The sequence below is a fragment of the Triturus cristatus genome, chromosome 2_1 (genome assembly GCF_964204655.1).
Source record: "Triturus cristatus chromosome 2_1, aTriCri1.1, whole genome shotgun sequence".
NCBI classification, from domain to species: Eukaryota; Metazoa; Chordata; class Amphibia; order Caudata; family Salamandridae; genus Triturus; species Triturus cristatus.
Genome location: NC_140581.1, coordinates 227,920,803 through 227,938,839, shown reverse-complemented (window position 1 = coordinate 227,938,839; position 18,037 = coordinate 227,920,803). Strand labels below are relative to the sequence as shown.

Below are 18,037 nucleotides of genomic sequence, written 5' to 3'. Positions count from 1 at the left end.
ATTCCTAAAATTACTTTATAAATATCGGTTGGTTTCTCATCTCAAGAGGTTCTCGGCCATATGACAATAATCCGGTCATTTTTCATAAAGCCAGTTAATAGAGACTACCGGATTTTGAAAACACGAACTATCGAAAAGGATTTACAGTTAATTCAAACAAAAATGTCTTTAGGAATATATTACTTGCCCCTAAGCAATATTCCCAAGTAACATCATGTCGTGTATATTTGTCATGGAGAAACGGGTTTCTCAACCAGGTACGAGTGAATGAAACACACCAGGAAGTGAGTATACATTTAGGAAACAACTATTCCAAAACGGGCAGCCATTTTGTAAGTAGAACGCGCACTAGCTTATTTTGTTGTTCCACGCGCCGCTTCCGGCAACAAGTTTAGTTTAAATACACCTCAGAACTAAGAAGGCGCTTAACGGAGCAGCACGGTGGAAAGCTGAGGTGAGGAGTGATTCTCCAAAATGTGAGTATGACCAGCCTAAGTCTCTAAAGTAGGCATTGCTTAAACTGCCCCTCTCTCACTTCGGCGAAAATAATAACGACTTCACGTGATCTGCAACCGCCTTTCTAAACATACTTCACCTTATCCACAGTGTTTGGTAGAAGGCCCCCCTTTCTCCGATGCCAGCTCATGGATTTGGATAATCATCCCTAATGAAGTATGTATACATTTCGTTACGTAAAAAGACCCCACGTAACTGGCTATTACAAGTTTATGGAGTACAGCATGAATGTCATTATGTACTTCTTTGCGAGCTCGTATAAGCTAATAGTCTGCAAAGTAACTGTCATTTTTACCACAACTGAGTCAGATGGCTATCATTATGCATAATAACGATGAGCTTTGCTGAAAGTGGATGTATGAATGTGAGTGTTGGCTACGAAGAATGAAAGAACGAGTATATTTTGCACATTGCTATTTGGTCATTGATAATTTGTTGGTGGAATATATCCAGCATTTATTCACAGAAAAATATATCACGCTCCGTGGCAAAGAAATAAGAAAGAATGCAAATGTGTAAACACGTGTGCTGGCCAAATAAGAAGCCAGAATAACCAATGAAATATGAACCATTCAAATACAGCAAAAGAAAAATATATCACTATTTTTCCTTTCAGCTAGTATAAAAATTCACAGTATGGAGATGTGTTTATATGAACAACTCACGGGTTGCTTTTCATTCATGCTTTTATCTTTACAGATACCAAAGAAACGCTATTTCCAATCAACAGAGGTCAATGTACCTTTAATTATTCTCCAATTTTGGAGGACTTGAAATTAAACGAATAGGCATACAATCCTATCAAGATTTTGAGTGTAGTAGGGACAATTTTTAGGTCCTGATGAGTAAAGCAGTGGGGACTGCTTACGAAACATGTTGACCCAGTAGGGAGTATCTAATTGACATACACCCCCTACGTAACCCCAATTTTTTAACATTCTCAGCTAGGGAATAGAATAAAGTCTGTTTTTTCCACTAGCTAGAGGATTTTTAATTTTTGTATTCACTCACTAACCCTATCACACTCACCATCACCTTACACATAGTCTTCTTCCTTCACCTAACAACAGTGCTCCCATATATATATTGGTCGAAGCACGCCCCGCCCCGTAGAGGGACGGGAAGACCCCCATGATGAAGCATGACACTATGAGAATTCATAGTGTGTGAGGGGTATTTTAAAAAACACTTAGTGCCTTTATTGACATTACATAAGGCACTGCTTTATTTATTCACCATTTAAAAATAACAAAATATAGAAAAAATATTTTTATATCACATTGAGTAGAACCACATTGTTTATTTGAAGTCTGACATAGGAGGTAGGTTCTACCAGGAATCCTCTCCACTCCCTCTCTTTGTTAATTTTCTTGTATTGTTGAGTCAGGTGTTGAATGAGCTTTTCCAGCTCTTCATAGTGAGCCCTGTCGTACCTTGCCAGGAGGGCTTGTGTATTGGCTATCTTCCAATAGTTTGCAGCTTGAGACGCCATATGTTTGCATGATGTGTCTAATAATTTAGATTCCTTGTCAGGAGGTGGGGTGTCACCTGACCCCCTGAGAATTTGCCCTTTTGCGTGCATTAGCTACGACCAGAGAATCTAAAGGGAGTTAACCCTTAATGTATATGGGGTCAGTGGGAGCTGCCTTGTATTTCTTATCTATTCTGGGGTTAAGAACCCTAGCCCTAACCGGGTCTTTGAAGACTTCTGGAGCGTGTTTGAGAAGACTTTTCAACATTGGCAGAACATGAGATTATTTTTGTGGCTGGTCAAAGGTTTCTGAAAGGAAATCCTCTTCTACAGGATCGGAGTGTAGATTAACTCCATGGTATTTTGTGGCCCTATTAGTTGGGCGAAACCCACATTGTCATCTGGCGGGGATGGTTTTGAGGGGTAAAGATCTGGGTCATTATGTAAATCAGGATTGGTGTTATAATCATGCCATGGACTTGGATCCTGTGGTGGATCACCAGCATCATCAATATCTAATGGGACTATATTGTCATCTCCTTGCCCATCCCCATCTGCACCGTCACTATCCTCTGGTTGTGGTAGTGGGAAAGTATGTCCTGGAGAATGTACTGGAGAAATCATTAGATTAGGGTTAATTGGTGAAGGAGGTGGTGAAGTATTGGTGCTCATGTGTATCTTCTTTGGAGGAACCGGAGAATGTTGCAAATGTTCTGGTTTCCTCTTTGTAGGTGGTGTAGTAACCATATGACCAGCCTTTGGATGAATAAAGTGGTTGTCTGTTTTGGATCCGGGAGATAAAGTTCTTCGGATCTAATAGCCTTCTTTGGTGTCGAAGCTTTCTCTTTGGAAACAGTTTTTCGCTGTTTAGCAACAGTGTCTGGTTTAGAATCTTTCCCTGGCTCCGAAACCTTCAGTGCAGGTTGTTTCGGCTCCGGAGGTTTTGTTGTAGAAGGCTTCTCCTTCGATGGTTTCTGATTCGAAGACTTCGGTGTCAAAGTCTTATCTGGTTGCTTCGGTGCTGAAGGATCCTTTAATGGTTTCGGTGCCAAATGTTTTTCCGGTGCCGATGGCGGGGCCGTGGCTTATCGGAAGGCTTAGTTTTCGGTGCCGAAGGTGTTTTTTTGGGTCCGAGTGGCCGGCTTGAGTCGGAAAGCTTGTCTTTGTCTTTCGTAGCCGGGCCAGGGGGCGGGGCATCCAAAGTTTTTGTTTGGTGTGGACCTGGGCCCTGAGGCGGAGGTGTTACCGGAGCTTTTGGTATGGGCTTGGGTGGGGCAGGGGTCTCGGTACTCACGTCCTGTTGTGCAGGGGTGACATCTTCGGCGTCTGAGTCATCTGCTTCGGAGACCAAGACCTGTTCTTCCTGTTCTGGTTCCGAAAGGCTGTCTGGGCCTGGATGAAAGATGTCCGGAATGGAGCCGGTGCCTCGGGACATCTCATGGCGTCGAGGCAGACGATCATGGATGGTCTTCTTGGACTTGAAAGATAGACAAGCCTCACAGTTGTCCTCTCGATGTTCTGGAGAGAGGCACAGATTACAAACGGAGTGGAGGTCCGAGTGTGGGAATTTAGCACCACACTGGGGACCTTTCTTAAAGGGAGTCAGTCCGTTCCATCGACTGCCGTCGTTACCGGCACGGGTAGGCCCAGCGGCCCGCGTCAAAGTTTCCCAAGTTTTTCGTCGAATGTCGAGGGTGCGTGTTGAAGGGTACACGATTGAGACAATACCGTAGGGTAATAGTAATTGCGCGTCGAGAAGCGGGGGAGGGTTCGATAACCACATCGACCCGGAGCGCAGCAAGTCACATCCGAACCGAATGGCGGAAAAAACAATCTAAGGATGGAGTCGATGCCCATGCGCACTGTCGACCGAAGGAGGAGTCACTAGCCTCGTGACTACAAAGACTTCTTCGAAGACAAAAACAAGGTGCAAACATCCAAGCCCAACACCAGATGGCGATATATGCAAAAGTATACAATCTGCAGCTCATATGCCTCTAACGTATTATTTTTATGTATGTACCAATAAACACGTTGCTATGTACACCATTTCCTGCCGCAATGCTCTTCCGAATGATCTTTTTTTTAAAATATATATTTGTAGCTTTGATTAACATATGGAAATAATGTACAAATCTATAAACCAGTCACAGATCGCTCCATTTAAAATATGTTTTTTAATGTAAAAGGAGAATGAAAGATATCACTTTATGGTTGTAAAACATCATGTTTGAAAATAATTATAGAAGACTGTTTACAGTGCAAACAAAACACGGTCTTAGCCCTGTAGCAATATTGTGGACATTTATTTTTAGCTCACCGTCTAAGAGCTTCCCATGAAATACTGCCAGTCCAGCAATCCTTCCGATGAAGGTAAAATACGAAAGGTGATCTTCATTGCACAACCCTGAATTTGGATTAATCTGGAGAGTGTAGTTGTCCCTTTTTTAAAGAAAAAAGAAAAAAACATTAAAAAATCTAAACTAAAAGTAAACGTCATAAATAATTTGTACAAGTCAGTATGCCATTTTCTAACTCTGGTGGAATACTGTTCGCCAACCAACACCTTGCTTGGAAGTCGTTTAATACGTTGAATTCGGATAATGACCTGGGAATTTCCAATTAACATCTAAGGTTTTTTAATGCCCAGTCATTTTAAATTCCATTCTGAAGAAAGCATAAACTTCCCTTTACAGTGCCTCGTAACATCCAAAATAAACTATGCCCTTTTTTTATGCCACCTTGTTAACAAGCAAAGATTAAGTCAATAGGTTTGACATTTGTATGGTGTGTGTATATATAGAATGTGCTGCATGAGCACAAAGGTAATACCAAATTAACTTAAACTCAGACAAATGAAGCATCTGATAAAAAGATTAAAGTATGTTCTTTGGCATCCATTATTCCGATTGTTCAGTCAGCGCTCGCTCCTCAGTACAACCTAGCAGCTTGCCTAGAGATTTTAGACATAAAATAATTCCTCATTATAAAGAAGGATATTTAAAAAGAGGCAACAGAAAAACTATTATAGCTAAATACTCCTGTAGGATGATCTAAGATGCGTTTCAAAATGTCTCAATCTAATGGCTGAAAGAATCTGTCCCAAAGCCTCTTAAAGTAAGTATAGAATAAGTAAAATATTACCAGGGAAGGCTCCTCCGCTATGGCGGTGGAGCGTCAGCCCACTGCTTTCTCGCAGTGGGAGAAGCAAAAACATAAAATGGTAATAACTTTTAGTTATTACGATTTCATGTTTCCTCTGAGGGTTGGCGGGGACGCTCTGCTAACAGATCAGGGCAGGGGAGGACTGGTTTGCCCACTTCTAAGTGTGCAATGACTGTTTGGTCAGCCTTTTTAGGCCACCCAAACCGGTCATGTGCACTTTCCCCTTCTCCATGCAGGCTGACAGCAAGGAGAACATGCCCACACCTCCAGCCCCTGGGTGAGCGCTGTGTCACGGCGCTCAGACCAATCACAATGCTGCATTGCAGCATTGTGATTGGCTTAGGGGAGGGAGCCTGGCTGCCTGCTTCCTGTTCCTGAAGTTGGGAGCAGGAGCAGAGACGTGGGACCCGGCGACAGCAAGGAAAGTGATTTTCTTTTTTGCTCACGCCCTCCATCGCGACCCTCCCAACCCCTGTGTAACACCCCGCGCCTACCTCTCATGCACGAGCCATGCCGGCCACAGCTGAATATTACTATCCTGTAACTAAAGGTTTGAAGCTTGTTCTGTTGTAGAGCTATGCGGTGCACTGTTTCGCAATCTAGTGTTAAGTTTGGAATATTAGAACATGTTTACTTCAATGACTAAGTTTCGGTTTTGAGAATGACTCCTGATCATGTAGTCAAAATACACACTGCATCAGCACGGAGGCTATACCGTACATTACTGTGAGTCTTATCATTGGAATAGGTGTGTCTGCTTGTGCCAGTGAAGTTATAAATATAAACTGCTTAGTAAAACTATCAACCAAACCTTTTTATTGCCAACTGCAGGGGATGTGGGTGATGCATGCAAATCCACAAAACGGTTGAGAGCTGCAACCAGTTAGTTACAATAAAGTAGCATGTGCTGTTGATAATCACATGCTGAGGCCTATCCCCTTTATGAGGAAGCGGATAGAAAGTAAAAATAGTTGTAGTGAGTAATGTTTTAAGAATTGTTTGGGCGACCTGGGCTTCTATTCATACTGAACGCCAACTGGCTGATGTTTTGAGAATGTTTGTGGAGACGACCGACCAAGTGGCTGCGTTAGGAATATCCACCCGTGGTATGTTGCCTAAGAAAGTCATGATGGCACTTTTCTTTCATGTGAACTGAGCCGGTGGTATTTCCATGAGCTGTATGTTTGTACATGCATAGCAAACCTGAACGCACCACACAATCCATCTGGATTTGGACATAGGTTGACCCAGTAATGCGGGTACAAAGAAAACGTATCTTTTGCATACGTTTACTTCTGCTACTAAAGTACATGAGTGCATGTTTGATGTCCACGAAGTGTAGTGCCCTTTCAGCTTTGTTTCAAGGGGATTAAAAGAATACTGTAAGGTCAAATGCTTAATTAAGGTGAAACAGTAATATTACCTTTGGAAGAAAGTGTTTAAGTGTACATCAGACTCATTTGTATTTGTGAACTTGAATACAAGGTTCATACCCTGATGGTACGTGTAGTTTGTTATCTCTGGACAAGGAAGTGCCTGCAACAAGAAAAGCAGCCTTCCAAGTTAAGGCCATGTGGGTGTTGGGACAGAGAGAAGTCCCCTGCATTGTTCTGGAGTGTCAAGGGGAAGCTGTGCTCTCCGGCTTCATATCTGCTGAATGCCACCCTGATTATCTTTCTTTTCTGAGCCCGACCGACCAACATATCTTGTGTTTGCTTCAAAAAAGGTTTATAATCCCTTAATTAAAGATAGTAGAATTCTGATAAATCCCATTTTCAGAACAATAAACGCAACAGCACTTTATCTGAGAATAACTTGTAAAATGCAGTAATATACGTTTAATGATGTGTGAATCAATTTGAAAAACTGCCGCAGAATAACACCTATGTATGGAGCAGTCAAAGAGGCTAACTGGAATATTTAATCTTGTTATAATTTTAAATCACTTTGTCCTTTTCCAGCAAGGCATTGCAAATGACTTTCAAAGTATCCTGTGGTTATTTTACTTACAAGTAGCCTGTGTATTATTTAATTATTTTCTTTAAGTTGATGCTCGCACTTCTTATCCCGTCATTTTTGCCCGGAGGTTTAATTACCGGCAGCTGATAGGCAGAATTAGGCACAGTTGTGCTAGGATCTGAGAGGAGCACTTTCGCTAATGCAGCTGTTGGAACAGGAAGCACTGCTTGTTTAATAAGCACTTTTAGGCTCATTCTGTGTCTTGAGCAAAAGTTAAGCAAAAGCTGCACGAGTCTTAGTATTGACCCTACCTGTGCAAAATTACTCAGAGGAAATCCGGCAGTATACCCGGAAAAAATGAGAAGTTCTAACATCAGGGATGTGGAATTCCTATAGCCCGACGCCAAGGACATAGTATTTGGGATCAAGGGCAACAGGTTTTCATGTGTATTTTGTCCTTGGGACAAGTAATCCCAACCACCTGCAGCACAAACCCCTTGGCTGCCAGTTTTCAGTACCACATTATGGATCAGGAAAGGGCACGGTCTGCAGTTAAGGTAATATTTTTGTCCATATGTTAACACTGTTCAAACTTGTATTTATAGTTCAGTAATTGAAAGCCTTTATTATTAGGGTAAACGTTGTAAGCTCTGACTGCACTAATGACAGTAGTTCCAGTATAAAAATGTGTACACACGTTTTCAAAGTTTAGCAATATGAAGCTATGCATAATGCTGCCAGAATGCTCTGATTTGATGCACATATTTGCAGAAGCTTATTAGCAAGATTGAGGATTTCTTTGCTTTCAAAATAAAATGTTCATTAAAAAACATAAAAGCAGGAAAAAAAACATTTCGCTAAACTTCTGTAAAATTTCAGGTACCATTTCCTTGCAGCATCATTTAGTAACATGTGTTGATGCATGCTAGTATTTCCCAAAAATATTCATAATGGAAAATCAGTGTAACCAGTTTCAATAAGATTATGGGAAACCAAAATAAAGAAGCACTGGCAAAGCCAGTAGGTATGAAATTGGTGGTCAGGTTTTTAGTTTTCTCAATGTGCGACTTGTTTTGGCATGGTTTTTGTAAAACCTTATTGGTGTGGGAGCTGCTGGGCCCTCACCATTATAACAAACATTGGCAAAAGCAAAAAAAAAATGTTGGTCTCCAAAAGCACACACTGCCACAGTAGTTACTGGAAGTGACCAAAACTACTTTGTGTGCCGATATGCTCCTTGTGAAAGAGCAGAATGCTGTCACTTACAGTGAAGCCTCACTTACAGTGAAGCCAACCGATACAGAGAGACAGAATTTCAATAAACTCAAAAGATCATGGTCAACGCCAGATCAAATAAGGGGCCCAATTATTAGAGAAAGTCATAAAATTGCACCAATGGTATATGTCCTTGCATTAAGTGCAGCTATATGGCTTTTGTGAATTCCCAAAAATTTACAATAGTAGGACAAGAAATAGTACTCCTAGAAAATATTTGTGAAGGAATAGTTTCTTACCTGTAACTCCAGTTCTCTTGTAGAGGTATTTCAGTGACAAGTCATAAGCATTTGAATTTGGAATAGTCCGCACACCTGCTGGGACCCCGGATCACTTCATTAGATATATCTTCTTAAGTTATCATCTTTCGCCTTTATTCGGGAAGGCCTGTATAGAAACTTAAGAGATAGAAAGTCAATAATGCAGCCTAACCAACTAGGCTACACTGGCCATTACTTCACCTTGAAGTGAAAAAAGGTAGCCAGTGATTTAAAATGTTTCCAATTTATGGAGTTTAATACATATAGAAAACTCCCCTTCACAAAACCCATTTTTTCATGATAGAGATGAAAAGGTTGGACAGAGAAGCCCCATTAGATATCTGAAAATGGATACCGTGCCTTTAAAAGTCTCCAGAGACCACCTGCTAGAGGTAGTTACTTCAGTTCTTTTTGAAGGCGTAGAGAAGTGAATGCCTATGCTAGATCCAGGATAAGTCTGCTTCTTCCACTAAGGAGGAGGGGGGGTTGCTTATGACTTATCTCGGACATACCCCTACAAGAGAACTGGAGTTACAGGTAAGAAACTATTCCTTCTCTTGTAGGGGATTTCCGTGTGTAGTCATAAGCATTTGAATAGACCAGCAAGCCCATCCCATAAACACCCAAGTGGTGGAAGGAAACAGAGAAGTGACATTTTCCTTTAGGCAAACAGATTCAGAAGGGAAGCCTGTCCAACCTGAGCATCTGCCTTGGCATCAGTGTCCAGGCAGTAGTGTTTTGTGAATGTATGGACTGACTTCCAGGTGGCAGCCTTACAGATTTCTGAAAAAGGTATTTTACGGAGTAAAGCCGCAGTCGCAGCTTTTCCTCTGGTAGAGTGCGCCCTAGGCTTACTAACAAGAGTTTTGTTCGCTTTCTGATAACACAGCTGAATACAGGACACAATCCATAGGGAGATGGACTGTTTGGAGGTAGCTAGATCCGTACGGATAGAGCCATAGTTTACAAATAACTGATCTGCTCTACGAATATCATTAGTCTTGTCCAAATAAAACTTTAAAACACTCCTGACATCTAGGGAACGAAGACACTTCTCGGCAGGAGAAGAGGGGTGCTGAAAAAAAGTAGGTAGTGAAATTGTTTGATTTACGTGGAAATCCGAAACAAGTTTAGGAAGGAGTCTCGATGTGTTCTCATAACCACCTTAGAGGAATGGAAAACTTTGTATGGTTCTTGATAACATAGTGCCTGGAGTTCGCTAACCCTGCGGGCAGAAGTAATAGCTACAAGGACAGCTGTCTTCCAAGACAGATGCTTGAGAGAAGCTCTATGAATGGGTTCAAAAGGCTCCTGCATCAGTCGAGAAAGAACCACATTAAGCTCCTAAGGAGGAGGATGTCTGAAGGGAGGAAACACTTTCCTCAAACCTAGAAATTCTCTAATGACTGGGATTTTGAAAAAGGAAGTTTGTGAAGGGCATTTCCTATAATCAGTCAGAGTTGCTAAGTGCACTTTAACGGAAGGAAATTGAAGGCCAGATTGTGCTAAATGTAGCAAGTATGGGAGGATAACATCTTCCTGGCAGGAAGTAGGATCTGCCTTCTTCGAAGAGCACCAAATGCAGAATCTCTTCCATTTATACACATAAGAAGTGAGTGTGGATGGCCTTTTAGCTTCTTTAAGTATCTTCATGCAGTCCTGAGGTAAATTCAAATGTCCATACTGTACTAACTCAAGAGCCATGCCGCCAAATTCAATGACGAGAGGTTGGGGTGCACCATCTGTCTGCCGAACTTCGTGAGAAGGTCCAGCTGACATGGAAGCCGGAGATGCGGCAGGAGAGACTGGTGGAGAAGGTCAGTGAACCACCACTGACGCGGCCACTCCGGAGCAATCAGGATCACCTTGGCCCATGACTGCAAGAGCTTGATGAGGACTGCCGGGGTCAGGGGTATCGGAGGAAAGACGTAGAGAAATCTGCCTGACCAGTTTATCCACAGGGCATTCCCCAGAGTTCCCGGTTGGTAGAAACTCGAGGCGAAGTTTCGGCATTTGTTGTTTTCTGCGGTGGCGAACAAATAAACCTCTGGAGTACCCTATCTTCGGAAGCTATCTCGCACCACATTGTCGTTTAAGACCCAGTCGTGGTTTTGCTGAAAGAGTCTGCTTAGAGCGTCGGCCTGAGCATTTTGAACACCTGGGAAGTGAGTTGCTGGGATGGTCAGATTTCTGGCTAAGAGCCATTTCCAGATTGCCTGGGCTTCCCGAGAGAACGGTTGTTATCTCGAGCCCCCCTGCTTGTTGAGGTAGAACATTGTTGTCGTATTGTCTGTCTGGACAAGTAGGGAACTGGAGTGGAATGATGGTTGAAAGGCTTTCAAAGCCAAATGAACTGCTCATAGCTCCAGTAGATTGATGTGGTATGTGGATTCCTTCGTGGACCACTTGCCCTGTATCTAGAGGTGGTCTGTGTGTGCACCCCAGCCGAGGAGAGAAGCATCAGTTACTATGGTTTGTTTCGGTATCTCCTTGTGGAAGGGGATCCCTTGTAGGAGATTGCGGGGAGAACACCACCATCTGAGGGACTGAAGGGCATGCTGTGACAGCTGAATCCGGTCTTCCCAATCTCCTATTCTCTGGTCCCATTGATCCTCCAAACGTTCCTGCAAGGGTCTCATGTGGAGTTCTGCATTTGGAGAGAGGAAGATACAGGATGCCATGGAGCCCAGAAGAGAGGAGATCTTCCTCACTGTTGGAAAGGACATGGTTATGAGAGCTTGAGCTTTCCGAAGGATCGATAAGCGTCTCTCCTCCGAAGGATACACGTTTGCCGTGCGAGTATCGATGGTTGCTCCCAGATACTGAAGACACTGGACAGGTGTCGAGACGGACTTCATTTGGTTGATGTGGAGACCCAAACGAAGGAGAAGATCAAAGGTCCAATTGAATTGTAGTCGAGCTCCCCGACACGTGGACACCTTGATCAGCCAGTCGTCTAGGTAGGGGTAGACGAACACCTTGTGCTTCCTCAGATGGGCAGCCACTACTGCCATGCATTTTGAGAAGGTCCTGGGAGCCGATTTTAGGCCAAATGGAAGAACCCAGTATTAATAGTGGTTGTTCCCTACTGTGAATCTCAGGAACTTGCGATGCTTCTTTGCTATGGGGACGTGGAAGTATGCGTCTTCCAGATCTATCGCGCATAACCATTCCCCCTGATGAATTTGAGGGTAGATTTGATGTAACGCTAACATTCAGAATTTTTCTCTCCGAACCCACTTGTTTGCGTGTTGTAAATCGAGAATGGGTCTAAACTCGTTCTTGTCTTTCTTTTGGACCAGAAAGAACCTGGAATACAGTCCTGTTCCCTGCTGTGCGAGAGGAATGGGTTCTACTGCCCTTTTTTGTAAGAGAATGTTGGCCTCCAATTGTAACTGACATAGTTGGTATCGTGAGTGTGTTGGAGGGATCGATGGCGGAGGGCTGGTGAAACGTAGCGAGTATCCATTGCGAACAATATTCAGCACCTAATTGTCCTGAGTTATTTTTTGCCACTCTGCCAGGACATTTTGAATGCTTCCCCCTACTGGAGTGGGTAACGGAAGAGGGGAAAGAAAGGCTTCAGAGCTTAGAACCAGCAGGCACCTTTTTACCTTGCGCAGGTTGCTGGGCTTCCCGTCCTCTAGGTTGACGTTTCTGTAACGGTTGGAATGACCGCTGATATGATTGTTGCTGATTGGTCTGTCGGCCCTGGTAACTCTGGAACCTCTGGGAAGAGTAACGCCGTTGGTAAGGGCAGAAAGTTTTGCGCTGTTCCTTAGGTTTTTCAAGACCTACTGCTTTCAAAGTCTCCATTTCCGCCTTCATGCGGGCCATCTCCTCATTCGCATATGACCCAAAGAGGGTCGTGCCAGAAAAGGGTAGATTCATGATCCCCAGTTGAGCCTCAGACTTAAGCGAGGTAAGGCGAAGCCATGAATGTCTTCAGAGAGCCACTCCGTGACAAAAGTCATGTGCTGAAAGGAGTGATGTATCCGCCGCTGTACTTATTACTTGGTTGGAAACCATAAGTCCTTTGTTTAATATGTCAGTAAAAACCTCCTTCTAGTCTCTAGGCAGGAGGTCTGCGAACTGCTGAAGGGACTCCCAAAGGGAACAGTCATACCTGCCCAGCAGGGCTGTAGCACTAGCCGCCTTCATTGTAGTGGCTGCTGTGTTGCATACCTTCCTCCCCACCGAATCTATTTTATGGCTTTCCTTAGCAGGCGGTACTGTTGACCTTGGAGCCGTAGTATGTTGCTTCTTAGCCGCCACAACAATGACCAAGTCCGGGGTGGGGTCCGCCCGGAGGAAAGTGGGATCTTGCTCAGGAGGGCAGTATTTTTTCTGTAGACTAGAAGGAGCGGATTTGATGTAAGAAGGTGTTAAGAATAATTCCATCGCCGGTTCCAATAAGCCTGGCATCAGAGGGAGCAAGGGGCAAGAAGCTTGTTTCTGCTGGAGAGTCTCAAAAATGACTGAAGTTGATGGAACAGGGGTGGACAATGGAATATTTAGTTTGGACGCCCCTCGCAGTAGAACCTCCTGAAAGGTGGTAATGTCATCAATAGGAGACACCCTTTGAGGAGGAGAATCCGAAAGTGTAGGCAAATATCTCCCAGTACTTGTGGAGGATGCGTCTCTGGTGTGCCAGGAGTGAAATCTCTCATAACAATGTCAGTGATGAGAGCGGTGCAAGACCGTCGGTGGCTGCAGGATTGATCTCCTGCACGGGACCTAGACCTTCGTCCTCGAGGCGCAGCAGGAGTCGTGGGTCAAGGAGTAGTAGGCCCCGGAGGATGTGGAGGAGGAGGCAGTGGAGGAGGAGGAGGAGGCGGCGGAGGAGGAGGCGGCGGAGGACGTTCCACTGGTCCAGGAGGAACAGAGTGAGGTGGTATCCTCGTTGGTGAATATGTTCGTGAGTAATCAGAATCCGAGGAATAAATCAACCTCCCCCTTTTTCGAGCTGCCTGAAGTGAGGAGGGAGCCAAAGATTCATTGTTAGATGTCAAACTTGACGTCAATCTACTTGTCGACGGCGATCTTCGACGTCGTCTCGACCTTGAACTCCCTCTCGACATCGACAGACTCACTGCTGATCGAGTCCGAGATAGGTGTCGTCTCAGCGTGGATCGCCGGTGACTCTTCGACGGCGACCGTCGGTGCCTCTTTGACGGCGATCAGCGGTGTGGTTTCGACTGCGATCGTTGGTGACTGCTCGACGCCGATTGACAATGGTGAGTTGACGTCGATCGACGCTGATGCGTCGACTTTGACCGAGGAGACAATATCTTCGACAGCTATCTTTGCCATGATGAAGAATGAGATCTCGCCGATCTTCTCCTCTATGTGGAGCATCTATGTCGCTTTGACTGAGTCGACGGTGAACATATCGTCGCCATACCTGCCTTCGACGTCGGCGTCTTTGACGTCGACCGGCGTCGTTTTTCCGCTCTTCTTCGCCTGGGAATCCCCCCAGAGGCTGAAGACAAGGTTTTGGTAGAGGACTGACCCTCTCCTCGCCCAGAGGTCCAACCTGTGGATTCTGCTTGCTGTTTTCTTTGCTCCTCCACTCCTTGGAGCTGAATCTTCTCTCTGTCACGCAGGGGGTGCCTGGGAAAGGTTTTATAGATGGGAAATGTATCAGGAACATAAGAAGCAGGCAAATAAAGAATACACACTCTGTGTGAGTCAGATTTGGCCTTTTTCCTTCCACAGTCAGGGTACTTGTCAAAAAGGGAAGGCATTTTGACTAACAAACTGTGGAAAATCAGTCTGAAAAAGACAGCAATAGGTAGGGAAAGACCAAAAACATCGAGTGAAGTTGTAAAAAAGTAAATTCTGAAGGAATTTTTGACGAAAAACACCAAATGAAGTAGAGCTCAATGGTCCAGGGTCCTGCTACGGGAGCCAGAAAAAAGAATTGAAGTAACTGCCACTAGCTGTGCATCATCGGATACTGGTGGTCTCTGGAGACTCTTAAAGGCACGGTATCCATTTTCAGACATATAATGGCAGCCTATGGGGGGCTTCTCTGTCCAACCTTTTCATCTCTATCATGAAAAAAGGGGTTTTGTGAAGGGGAGTTTTCTATATGTATTAAACTCCATAAATTGCAAAATTTTAAAATAACTGGCTACCTTTTTTCACTTCAAGATGAAGTAATGGCCAGTGTAGCCTAGTTAGTTAGGCTGCATTATTGTCTTTCTATCTCTTAAGTGTCTACACAGGCCTTCCCGAAGAAAGGCGAAAGATGACAACTTAAGAAGATATATCCAATGAAGTGCTCTGGGGCCCCCGCACATGGGCAGGACTATTCCAAATTCAAATGCTTAATACTATACGCGGAAATCCCCTACAAGAGAACTGCATTTTAGCATGAGCAAATATGCATGTGTAGATTTGCTCATGCGAAAATCTGAGTGTTTGCAAGTTCACTTTCCCTACAACCACTTTTTCCCAACTCTGGAAGAAGGTTTACGGAAAAGATTAGAAAATAGTTGCGGACAACCCTTAAAACATACAAGGAAGTAGGTTTGCACAGACTCAAAAGGGCATTCTAACCCTGGAACTATTGCTTACCACTACCTTCAGCCCCAGTATGTAGATCTGCGGAAACGTTTATAAGGGGATTGCAAGTATTCAAACACTACTATGGTATGAGCCCTGGCATAATCAGAGAGGCTATATCAGAGCCCTTAAATATTGAGATTGCGGTCATAATTTGTCGCCGTACTACTTGGCATCAAAGGGATAAGTGAATTTTGTTACAGGACAAGTAGGTGTATGAAGCAACCTGCCCCATGGACAAGTCAATATTTATTAAATTCTACCCCCATGTACCATGATGTACCATGTAGTGAAACTGAACTCGCAGTTCCCCATTGCAAACCTGCAAATTGTTTCCAGTTCTGTACTTACAAATTGGCCACAAAAACCTCTAAGGTAAAACCACAAACAAGCTATAGCAGCAGGTCCCCCAGCATTTTTTGGAGCTACAAAAAATTGTGACCCTAAATAATTGAGTTAAGTGATATGTATGGATTCATAACTTAAACAAGACACTACAACCAGCTAAAGTGATTTCAGGTTAGTAGATGGCGAGGTGTTCGAGAGATGGGCATTTCCGGATGAAGCATGATGTTTACAAAACAATCTCAGGAAGCTAGAGGAAAATGATGGACAGTGGAATGTAACAGGGGCAGTTTAGTAAGTTACAGGTGGGTAGCACTGCATGTTGTCTTTTTCCAATTTACAAGCTGCAGATGTCTTAGTCTGACCTCTAACTTCTCTAATCACTTCACTTATTCCTGACTTCAGCAGATCTTTTGCCTAACAAGTAAGGGTTATCGGTGATTGTTGTGAAGGATAACCCGTCCGCCAAACTCTAAATCAGGCCCACAGCAGTTAATATGCATTTTGTTCTCTAATGCAGCTCATCTTTCTCTAAATGGTCTATCGTCTTTTCACTAAAGCTGGACTAGCCATATGGGACATAAAAAATACCTGCAGGGCTATTGAGCGGAAGGCTGCTTTTTCGCTGGAAGGGTTGGGGAATCCACGGCCCATCCAGCCCTAAAAGCATACATGATTTGCTGCTGTGGATAAACAAAAGGTGTAGTGCCAGACTGGACTGTACCTTAATTTCATTGACAAAATATTGAGCCACCAGAACAATGTGGTAAAAGCATCACAGACAAAAATAAAGAGATGGTAAGTTTATACAGGTACGCATGTAGTATATATGCAAGGTAGGTAGATGTAGAGTTAAGAAAGGTAAATCTATTCTTGCCTATATGCACTTACTTTCTTGATATTTTGGTCCTCAATATTTTTGCCATGCATTCTGGTAGCTGTTGATATTTTGACATACAACTGCGTCAAACACAAATATTTCAAGAAATGGTCTTCAGAGAGGTTCATGGAAGGTACGGCGCTTTTGGCACTATATACAGGATAAGGTTCCCCCGCCGTACATTATAAGGATATTGCGAGTCACTGCGGAGATTTGTGCACATACAACGTAAAAAGCCCAAAGGGAAAGTTCCTTCATAAGGCCATTTAACTCTGAGTTAACTTGAATTAGCCTAATGATGTACGGCAGGGGGCATTTTATTCTTTACATGGTCACACCCTCACCCTTCCCACAAACCGCGTAAGCCCTTCATGTCTTGTGTTTTCATACAAAAGAGACAGTATGGTTGCAAAAGCATCAAAAGGCAGCTAGTAATCTGCTTAAAGGTATTAGAATCAGTTTAACGCAAGTCAGATTTACAAATGCTGTAGCAAGCCCCTGTGGTAGCATGCAGAGAGTTTCTTATGTTTCCTATAATTACCTATATATAGTGTACAAAAAATAAACATTTTGCTGTAGATCTCTCCTTTCTGCTGCCCACTGTTTATTTCACAAAACATATCAGAAGAAACAAAAGCCAGGGATCACTTTCTTTGTTTCAACTACAGCTGTAATTATGCTTTGTATCCTGCCTTTCCTTGTCGCTGCTGGCTGTAGCCGCAGACATTATGACATCACAAACCCATCAGTAATAACTTATTGCAACTGAGCAGCTACGTCATTCTATTATTACAGGTGAGCAGAGACATCACAACTTGACTTTCATAAGAAAAGTAGAGCCGTTTTTATACTGGTTTTGCAAACACTCCGGTATTATACACAGAAAGAATAGTTATTACCAAAAGAACAAAACAGCTGCTATACCATATTGCCAAGAGTTTGTTGTGTTTGAAACAAGCACAGGAGAACAGTGGTATAGGGCAAAGGGCTGGCGCTACTGTAAAGGTTCACTGACTTATCCTGATATGACAATTATTGCATGGAGCTACAGGGATGAGAGAACCACCCACCTCTCCTAAAACTGCAGCCTGAGCTGCAACAAACATTTACCAATTTCCCTAGCACACGTGAATTATAAGTTAATTACAATATAGTGACAGTAACAAATTTAATCCAAAAACATGTATCCACAAACAGCGTAGGTTTCTTAGATCTTCAGTCTTTATTTCTTTGAAGATTCTTCATATCATGTCATTCATGTGACTGGTCGAAAGCCCAAAGCCAACACGTGTTTCGTCGCATACATGGGGAATAAACCTGTGACTTTTTCAAGGCTATTACTTTTCCGTCGTATAACTTATATTTGTGGTGATACTTACAACCCACAAGGGTGTCTGTCTTTAGCGATGACCTTAAATATGGTAACTGTGTATCCAGGTATCCTGATGCGTCCCAAAAATCAAAGTAAACTGATACTGCAATTCTTTTCTAACCTGGGCGCTGCCACTCGAGTGTGTCGTAATAGCCTTGAAAAAGTCAAGGGGTTACTCCCCATGTATGCGACGAAACACGTGTTGGCTTTGGGCTTTCAACCAG

General features: G+C 43.4%; 1 protein-coding gene across 25 annotated transcripts in view; it reads right to left on the bottom strand.

Moving 5' to 3' along the window:
* NEDD4L (NEDD4 like E3 ubiquitin protein ligase) overlaps positions 1-18,037 on the bottom strand; it is a 1,669,848-nt gene that overhangs the window by 294,054 nt on the left and 1,357,757 nt on the right. For all 25 annotated transcript variants that reach the window (XM_085630299.1, XM_085630340.1, XM_085630265.1 and 22 more), the window contains one exon: positions 4,308-4,429. In XM_085630299.1, the coding sequence (XP_085486425.1) occupies positions 4,308-4,429 (122 nt within the window). The remainder of the gene's footprint in view (positions 1-4,307; positions 4,430-18,037) is intronic.